The following is a 9,145-nucleotide window of genomic DNA, read 5'->3' as shown; positions in this document are numbered from 1 at the left end:
GCTAGTTCTAAGTGTATGATATCGGTTATATTATCCGGTGCTAGCCTTATTCTTATTTTCACCCATGTGGGGCCCAGACCTCCCTATTCATCCAATTAAAACATGTTACTTCCAATCATCAGCCTGTAAACGTAAGTAAGCTTTTGTGCGTCTGGCAAAACTCTTCGGCGGTGCATGTGTAGCTCCGCCACGGGTACCAATGCCGAAGTCCTATATACTCCTTCTGTTTTTAAATATAAGTCTTTTTAAAGATTTTATAATAAGAATTACATAAAAATGAATGAATCTACACTCTAAAGTATGTCTAGATACATACTTATCTAATCCATACCGAAATCTCTAAAAAGAGATATATTTGAGACGAACAGAGGTAGTACATGGCTTACTACAAAAACACAAATAAACGTTTTTATTACGATGTACACACATCATACCATACGAACACACAAATGCGTCACGCGGGCGCGCTCGTGCACACGAGGTATACCAGAGTCCATTATTTATCCCTAGTAACGGCATCCCTGCAGATGCTAGCCAAGCCGAGCTTGGACGGAACACAGAGAAGACACACATAGCTGCCTCAGTGCTGTCCGCCGGGAAGCTTCTCCTTGATCTTGTCCATGACGCCCTTCTTCTCGCCGGTGGCCTCGGTGCCGTGCGTGCCCGCGTACTCGCCCGCCACCGCCGTGTGCTGCTGCCCGGCGGTGGCGTCCTTGTGGGCTCCGCCGGGGAGCTTCTCCTTGATCTTCTCCTTCATCCCCTTCTTCCTCCTGCCGCCCACGCCGTCGTCCTCGGACTACATACGTACACAGGCACAACAAGTTAAGATGATAGTGGAGTGACACAACACAATATATGGAGCGAAAGATCCGTCCGCAAGCTTACCGAGCTGGAGCTGGAGCTGCCGGAGCGGCGAAGGACGCCGTCGGTCTTGTGGTCGTCCCTCGTCGCCTGGAGCTGCGCGCCGTGCGTCCCCGTGGGCCTGCCGGTGAAACCGCCGTGCCCGGCCACAGGCTGGCCGTACTCCTCCACCTTGTCGGTGGCGTGGCCGTGCTGCCCCTGGTACTCCATTGTGGTGGTACGAACAGCGATCGATCTACAGATTATACGTGTGGTCGTGTAAGTCAGTAAGTGTATTGAACTGTTGCGAACTGCGATGGAGAGAAGTGCAAAGCTGGATGGTTATTTATAATGGTATAGGTGTTCGAGTTCGAGATGCATTGGCTTTGCAGGTGGAAGGAGTACGTGTCAACGTGTGCGTGCGTGTATGGGCATCATTCTGGTGGAGTGGCTATCCTTCTGCCAATAAACCCATAAACAAAGCCGGCGAGAGTAAAAGGTACGGCTGCATGCCACGCGGCATCGTCTGCGGCGCCACGTACGTCTTCGGACTTTCTCGAAGGGCATGACTACCTGGATAGTCCATCGACGCATTCATGCATGGATAGATGTTAGGTACAGCGTGCGTGCTACGTGCAAAATTTGTTGCTCCTCGACCGAGGACCGACAGGGGGAGAGCTCATTTCTTTTGGGCGAGTAAGGATCAGAATAGAGGATTTGAGTGGCATGTCCACTTAAATTCTATAGGATTAGCATAGAGTGTTTGATGCTAAAAAAACAAAGAAATTGAAAAAGTGGTTGGAGTGGATGTTAGATTTTCAATAAAATATAGTACACTCAACTCCATAGAAAAAAATTCTATAGGATTCAATCATGTGAATCAAACGACAAATGTAGGAAAAAATCCTAAGGATTCTAACCCTCCAAAAGTCCCACGAAATTCCTTTGAATCAAAGGAGCCCTAATGTAGTGTTGGTAGCTTAACTTTTAAAACTTTGAATTAAGAAATAAGAAAGTCACAAACACGCAAAATGACCAAACGATATAAAGATGCTCAGAGCATCTACCGCTGGACTTGACAAATTCGGCCCCTACACGTCTACGGGCATGTTTGCGCATGTCCACGGACAGCGTGAGATGACCTCCAGCTCGCACATCCACACTTCCTAAATGTGGATCCTTAATCCATGCACATTGATCATAGGATATAAATTCATCGCAATTCAATAGTTTGAAACAAATACGACAAAACAAAATAAATCATAGTTCAACATTCATGCCAAAATGAAATCGAAATCTAAGTGTGACAGATCACTAGCTGGACGCCATCCATGCCGCCTGCATGTGGCCATCCTTGTATCCTGCTCCGCTTGCATCCTTGCCTCATCTTCCGCTACTGCCATACTCACCCTCGCCGCCTTGTAAGTCTTACATTTGTTGATCTCCTTCTTCAGCACCACAAGCCACTTCTTTGCATGCTCATCCAAAAGACTTTCGTCCGTCAACATTATTTGGTCATCCTCCGTGTCTCGTGCAATTTGTATCCTCTCCTTCTCATGATCAATCTCTCCAAATGTCTTGACCTTCTCGAGCTCCCATCTTATCGACATCTCTTTCTTCTCCAACTCGGTCTTCTCCCTCTCAATTTGCAGCTTCTTGTCCGCCCTCTTCCGGTCTCAATTCAATCCTTTTACGCATCCAACATGAGCTTGTGCCTTCCTTTTTCTTGTTCTCCCTAACAGAAAAAATGTGCATTCATGTGGAGAACATTTTCGTGGCATCGGCGTCATGGGAGGACCTCGCGTTCTCCCACTTGTTTCTCATCACTTGTCGGTTATCCCTTTGGCGCGGTGGCTCTTTCCTTCCCCCTACAACATCTTTCTCTTCTTCGTCTAACCCAATTGATGGGTAGGAGCTTGAGCCACCATTCCTCTTCTTCTCGGCCTTGAGATCGGTCACAAGTTGTGTCCACTTTGGTTGCCATTTAATATCACCCAACAATGTCTAGAACCAAATGGCTACTTCTTCATTTTCTGGTACATAGTGCCCGCCATCACCGTCTAGCAAACAAAATATGCATGGCAATAAGAATGCAAAAAAAAAATATGCAAATAATAACAATAAGTAATTTAGCATACGTGAGTTGCCACTGCCATCTCACTTTGAGGGAAGCCAAGCATTTGTGAATAATAGCCGACGTACTTGTTTACTTCCCCTTGAATGATCCCCAACGATTTTGGAGAAATGCCACATTGTGGTTCGTGACCATAGGATGTGGCTCTACATATTGCTCTTGTTCAGTATACTTCTTTCAAATTTATCCCAATACTTATTATCCTTCTGCTCTGTGCCGCATAAGGGATCCATTATTGTGACCAATCAAGGTTTAACCAATAAGATATTCTCAAAAGTTGAGAATGCCATACCTCTTGCCTTGTCCGTATTTGGCTTATTTTTCTTCTTTCCCAGATTGGGATTTGGTGTTGCCCCAACTTCAATTGAAGGGCAAGTTGGATCCCCAACTCCTAGTCTATTTGGGTCGGATCATGATTATCATTGATCATGTTCGACATGATAAATTCCTAAAATCATCATGGTTTGCATGCATTAATCATGTCTGAAATGAACTAACGGTCTGTGATCATGGCATATGCAAAGTTGATCAGAGAGGAGCAAAAAGAACATAACGAGTCTTGTTGTGTCATTTCGTCGAGCATGTTGTGGGTAGACCGGGCGCCGCAGGTGCTCGTGCTTATCCGCACCCGAATGAGCTGCCGCGTCTGACAGACGTCCACTGTCGGCTTCTGCATTGGCGAAAAGCTCTCCGGAATGGCCCAACCAGCCGTCGGATCCTCCTTTGTCTCAAACTAGTCCAACGGCACGATTCCCGCCGGTGGCAGGATGGACGGGATGCGGGGTTTTGGGCACAGTGGGGGGGAGGGTGTGCGGGGATAGTTGCTCCTCGAGGTCCACATCCACTCCCTGCAACACCGCCGCTTCCCGCTCCCGTTGCCTCCGTCGTTGGTTCCTCCGGGCGATGTTCTCCGACTTGCACGACGTAGCGGAGGACGGGACACCGGTGGATGACGTGGACGCAGCATCGGTCGCGACGATGAGGGACGAGATGAACGACATCTAGGGCGGCGGATCGGGACAGGCGGCTAAGATGGGGATCAAGCGTGTCCAACGGCAAGAGTTCGGACGCAGGAATTGGTTAAGGGAGGCGGGAAGAGGACGAAGTGTTTGGTGGATTTGGTGCAATTTGGAGTGGGGTCGGGGTGTCGGATCCGACGTGGCATACGCGCCCGGGCCCTTCCTATATTTGCCCTACATTTAGACTCGATATGAGGGGTGTCGGTCAGCCCAACATTTGAAGCCCGTTTGACACACCCATCTAGCTCTTTAACTGGTCAGTGACCGGGCCATTCACCCGGGCGTTTGAGGACCGTTTTGAGAATCAAGAGATTTATTAATCTACCTGCAGGATTACACTCCTTCCGCACACAAGCCGTGAGGAAGGTAGGAATATAATTAATCCATAAGCATCGCCTCCTAGAAGCACCACATTGTTTAGCGTAAAGATGCGCTAGCTCATTCGTTTCTCTAGCCGTATAGATCAAACGGAATTCCTCAAAATTCCCACAAAGCTCTTGAATTTCATTTGTCGTAGTAGATATGTCTGAGCGATCAACCCTTGGAGTCTTCCATTGATTGACCACCAGTTTAGCAGCAGTTTCAATGATAACTTTCCTATAGCCCAAATCAGAAGCTAGTTGGACCCCATCTCTCACTGCATAAGCCTCCATCACCATTGCTGATAATCCAGACTCATACCATAGAGCTTGAGCACGTATCAGAGTGCCCTCATGGTTCTATACTCCTAGCCCAGTACCTCCCTGATGAGTCTCTTCCAGAAAAGAGGCATCAACATTAATCTTTATGAAAGGATCTTCAGGTGGCTGCCAACTCTGCATATGTTTCACTGGTCTGAGTATTTGTTGTTTACCGGTCTGTGATAGGTCGTTCCAATGTCTATAGCCCATTTCACAGATTGTTGAATGGTTCTAGTCGTCTCCCCATGCACGCGCGCATTTCTCTCAGTCTAGACTACCCAAACACCACATAAGATGACACAAGCATCAGCTTGTTTCACTGCCATTTCGTCAAGCCATCCATCGCCCAAGAGTTACATAGGTTTGGTATTTTGACGCATGTGATTAGTTTCTCCTCTTGGCAGGAAAGCTTCGCCCAAGTGCAATCAAACAATGCATGCCATATAGTTTCTTCCTGACCACAAGCCTCACAGAACCCAATCTGCTTCATATGTCTCGCACACAAGACTGATCTAGTTGGTGCAAATCATTTAATAACTCACCACCGAAAATTCCGAACTTTGGAGGGTACCAGAAGGCGTTCGAGGACGGTTTAAAGGGTAGATGCTCTGGCTGAACAGTTAAACACGCAACACATATTACGAACAGAACAAAGTCAGAAAATGAAGTGACGCATCCAAGGAGTACACTACCCATACGGCACCGTTGCCACCCAATCCGGATCTCTTTTGCCTACAAAGAATCAAATTTGATTCTAGTTCAACTTATACAGAATTTGATTTAGTTTCTAGTCAATTCAATTCCAATATTTACGTTTAGATGCCACATGAACATAATTATTTCCTTAATAAGTTATGTATGCTACAAAAATTTGCTGTTTAGAAGACATGATCTCTTATGCAGCCGCCTTCTTCCTATTAGGGTTCCTCTGCCTCTCTCCGGCGCTGCCGCCGGTCCACTCGTCTCCGGGGGTTTAAGTCCATGGGGCGCGGTGGATCCCAGCGCTTGCCGGTGGAAGGACTTCATTTTTAGATATTTTTTTAAGTTTTGTTAGGGTTTGTGTCTAGCTTAGAAAAACGAGACAGCGGCGGCTCCCTGAAATGAGATAACGTTCTCCCCGCGTAGCCTCGTTTTGATGGTGTGTCTAGTATCATCGGTGAGCGTGTGGAGGTGTGTCTCCCCGTGTAGCCTCATTTCGATGGTGTGTCTAGCATCATCGGTGAGCGTGTGGAGGTGTGTCTCCGGCGGATTTCGTCACGATCGTGTGTTTTCAGGTTGGATCTTTCGATCAACGCTACTCTTCATCGGCGGCAGTTGTTGTTCTGGTGCATTGGTCTTATGGGGTTTTAGACGACTTCCAGACTGTTTAATATAATAACTTTTGTGGCTCTGGCGAGCAGGAAGGGGCGATGACAGCGGCGTGCCTTCGTCTCGCTTCAGTACTGGTTTTCGTTATTAAATGGTCAAAAGACTTCAGTACTTGTTTTCGTCGCTACGTGGTCTGAAGATGAAGTTTTCTCAAAAAGAAAAATAATTTAAATTTGTCAACTAAAAATAGATCAGTTTAAATTTTACCAACGGACCAAAACCGCATTCGACCGATTGAAGTTTACATTGGCCTTTGCATCGATTGGGACTACAAAACACAAATATAAACGAGCGCTTTATTACGATGGGGTTTTAGCACTTCAGTACAAATACATGTACACGGGGTCCACAAATACGTCACACACACAACATATATACTCCGGCACCTCGATCGGCGCCCATTATTTATCCGTACGAACGCATGCAGAAGTACGCATGATACCGAGCTTTGACCGAACACAGACACAGCACAGGGCGATCGCTAGCTGCCTAGCTTAACTTAGTGCTGTCCGCCGGGAAGCTTCTCCTTGATCTTGTCCATGACGCCCTTCTTCTCGCCGGTGGCCTCCGCGCCGTGGGTGCCGGTGCCGGTGCCGGCGTACTCGCCGGCCGCCGGCGTGTGCTGCTGCCCGGTGGCGTCCTTGTGGGCTCCGCCGGGGAGCTTCTCCTTGATCTTCTCCTTCATCCCCTTCTTCCTCCTCCCGCCAACGCCGTCGTCCTCAGACTACACATTTTAACACAACAAGAAGCACAACGAGTTAAGATGACCGATCGAGTGAGTCTGTGTATATAGCGGCAGGCAGGTCTGTCCTTGAACTCACCGAGCTGGAGCTGGAGCTGCCGGAGCGGCGCAGGACACCGTCGGTCTTGTGGTCGTCCCTGGTCGGCTGGAGCTGCCCGGTGCCCGCGGCGGCTGCGGCGCCGTGCGTCCCCGTGGGGCCGTCGGTGGCGCCGCCGTGCCCGGCCACGGGCTGGCCGTACTCCTCCACCTTGTCGGTGGCGTGGCCGGTCTGCCCCTGGTACTCCATTGTCGCGCCTTACGTGCACCGGTCGATCTACAGGTGATGTGTGATGTGTATGGTTGTGCAAGTATTGAACTGCTGCGAGTTGCGATGCAAACAGGTGCGACTACAGGTGGTTATTTATAGGTGTCAGAATGGTACAGGTGTTCGACTTCGAGAAGCACATTGACACCAGTACAAGTGCGTGGAGTGGTCATCCCGCGAATAAACAAAGCCACATGGCCTCGTCGGCGGCGGCACGTAGGGGTTCGCACTCTCTCGAAGGGCATGACTCATCTCCATTGGACGCATTCATATGCATGAATAGTAGCAGTACACGTTAGCGACAGCGTGGGTGGTACGTGGAAAATCTGTCTTTTATCGGAGCGCCTATTATCCAGTTAGCTGAAAATATTTTTTAGTCAATTACACCGGTGGTGCTTGAACTTGACGCAAACGATCATTTTGATGCTAGAACTTGTGGCATACATTGAACTGGTGTAACAACTTGGCTCGGACGTGCAAATACGGTGCAAACCTCCGCTGTGTACGCCCAAGCCGCTGATTAGGCGCGCCAACATGCCATGGGTCCTGTCGTCAGTGACCCGAAGGTAGACAGGAGGGCGTGTGGCTAGTTTTTTTGGTAAACCCCTTGAATTATTATTTTTCCCACAAAAAGGCCCCGTCGACGTTGGAAAATGGCATTTCATTTTTTCCGACTCTATGGCTAGTGGGCCCAGTGTGTACATACTGAGAGTTAATAACAAGAAAAAAAGAAGGCCTCCACGTCTTGAACGCGCGACACTTGCCCATGTCACAGTCTGGCTGCTACACCATTCAGTCTTCATAAATTCAGATAATTTTTTGTATTCATCAATTTGAATATTAAATATAAGCAGCACATGTGTATTTTTCTATTAAGTAAACATTTTAAATGTCCGTATTTAATAAACAATTTTATATAATAGATGTGTGCATGTTTGGATGTTTTTATCTACTAATAATTGTTTGTATGTATAATATTTATAAAAAAATATTTGAACATTATTTTAATTACTTACTTTCACAAATATTTCAAAAAGAACTAGCACATGCAAATGGGCTGCATTATCTACAGCCAATTTAAGCCCCACATGTCTTATACTCCCTCCGTCCGGAAATACTTGTCATCAAAATGAATAAAAGGAGATGTATCAAGACGTTTTTTAGTTTTAGATACATCCTTTTTTGTCCATTTTGATGACAAGTATTTCCGGATGGAGGGAGTACTATATTAACGGCTGTTATTGTTGTTAGACATCCGAATGTAATTGGTGCAGTGGCTATGAGCGCGAGCGCCCTAACAGTAGGTCGCGTGTTGAATTCTCAAAAAAAATGGTCACGTGTTGGAGTGTAGGAGTCTAAAATTTTCCCTTTTAATTCCCGCCAAATTTTTTCCCTTTTAATTTCACGTCGAGACTCACCTGTCATACAACAAACAAAATAAAATACCATCTACTGCGTGGACAGGGTCTTTTATTGTGAGAAATAAAAAATGTCGAGTTTTTTTGCAAAAAAAAACAGGCCACACACTTCTAGTCTTTGACAAAGGGCCCCTCGCCACGCGGTCGGCCAAGTCAGCGTTGATTTCGTATCCGAGTACAGTTAGCACTGTATTTGCACACCCGAGCCTAGTTATTGCACCAGTTTAATGTATGCCACAAGTTCTAGCATCAAAGTGACCGTTTACGCCATGTTCAAGCACCACCGGTGTAATTGATTCTATTTTTTTGCGTAGGTCCTTATTTGGACCGCTGGATCTTCTTTCAACGGCTAGAAAACGATCAGTGTACATCTCCTTCCTCCTTCCTCCGTGCGCAGCCGCGACCATCCCTCTGAGACCCCCCCCCCCCCGCCGCGATCCCACACTCCCCGACCGCACTCGTCGAGTTTCGGACTTGCTCCCACCAGTTGTCGTTGGCTCCCGCTCGTTCATGGTTAAGCCTCGTCGTGGACGACGCTCGTCGATGTCGCTCCTCACGTTGGCCCCGCCTTCGACCTCGCGCGAAGCAGAAAAGTGATCGGCGCTAGAAAAAAAATTCAGGTACCTCGGATTGAGCAAAC

At 47.5% G+C, this 9,145-nt stretch overlaps 2 protein-coding genes across 2 annotated transcripts; both read right to left on the bottom strand.

Moving 5' to 3' along the window:
- Window positions 1-382: 382 nt before the first annotated feature.
- LOC123125487 (dehydrin DHN1) lies at window positions 383-1,170 on the bottom strand. The gene is made up of 2 exons (XM_044545968.1): window positions 886-1,170; window positions 383-796 (listed from the first exon to the last, which is right to left on the bottom strand). The coding sequence occupies exons 1-2, from the start codon at window positions 1,069-1,071 to the stop codon at window positions 581-583; spliced, it is 402 nt and encodes a 133-aa protein (XP_044401903.1). The 5' UTR covers window positions 1,072-1,170; the 3' UTR covers window positions 383-580.
- Window positions 1,171-6,321: 5,151 nt separating this feature from the next.
- On the bottom strand, window positions 6,322-7,174 carry LOC123125486 (dehydrin DHN2). The gene is made up of 2 exons (XM_044545966.1): window positions 6,863-7,174; window positions 6,322-6,765 (listed from the first exon to the last, which is right to left on the bottom strand). Exons 1-2 carry the CDS (start codon window positions 7,067-7,069, stop codon window positions 6,541-6,543), a joined length of 432 nt encoding a protein of 143 aa, XP_044401901.1. The 5' UTR covers window positions 7,070-7,174; the 3' UTR covers window positions 6,322-6,540.
- Between the last annotated feature and the right edge of the window lie 1,971 nt (window positions 7,175-9,145).

This window comes from Triticum aestivum, chromosome 5D (assembly GCF_018294505.1).
Source record: "Triticum aestivum cultivar Chinese Spring chromosome 5D, IWGSC CS RefSeq v2.1, whole genome shotgun sequence".
NCBI lineage: Eukaryota > Viridiplantae > Streptophyta > Magnoliopsida > Poales > Poaceae > Triticum > Triticum aestivum.
This window is presented reverse-complemented; position numbering and strand designations above follow the sequence as displayed.

What these genes read in the sequence shown, in the direction of transcription:
- LOC123125487 (XM_044545968.1), bottom strand. Translation starts at nt 1,071, where the DNA reads ATGGAGTACCAGGGGCAGCACGGCCACGCCACCGACAAGGTGGAGGAG. An exon ending in GCAGCTCCAGCTCCAGCTCG is followed by an intron (nt 797 to 885) that starts GTAAGCTTGCGG and finishes GTACGTATGTAG; the next exon opens with TCCGAGGACGACGGCGTGGG.
- LOC123125486 (XM_044545966.1), bottom strand. Translation starts at nt 7,069, where the DNA reads ATGGAGTACCAGGGGCAGACCGGCCACGCCACCGACAAGGTGGAGGAG. An exon ending in GCAGCTCCAGCTCCAGCTCG is followed by an intron (nt 6,766 to 6,862) that starts GTGAGTTCAAGG and finishes TAAAATGTGTAG; the next exon opens with TCTGAGGACGACGGCGTTGG.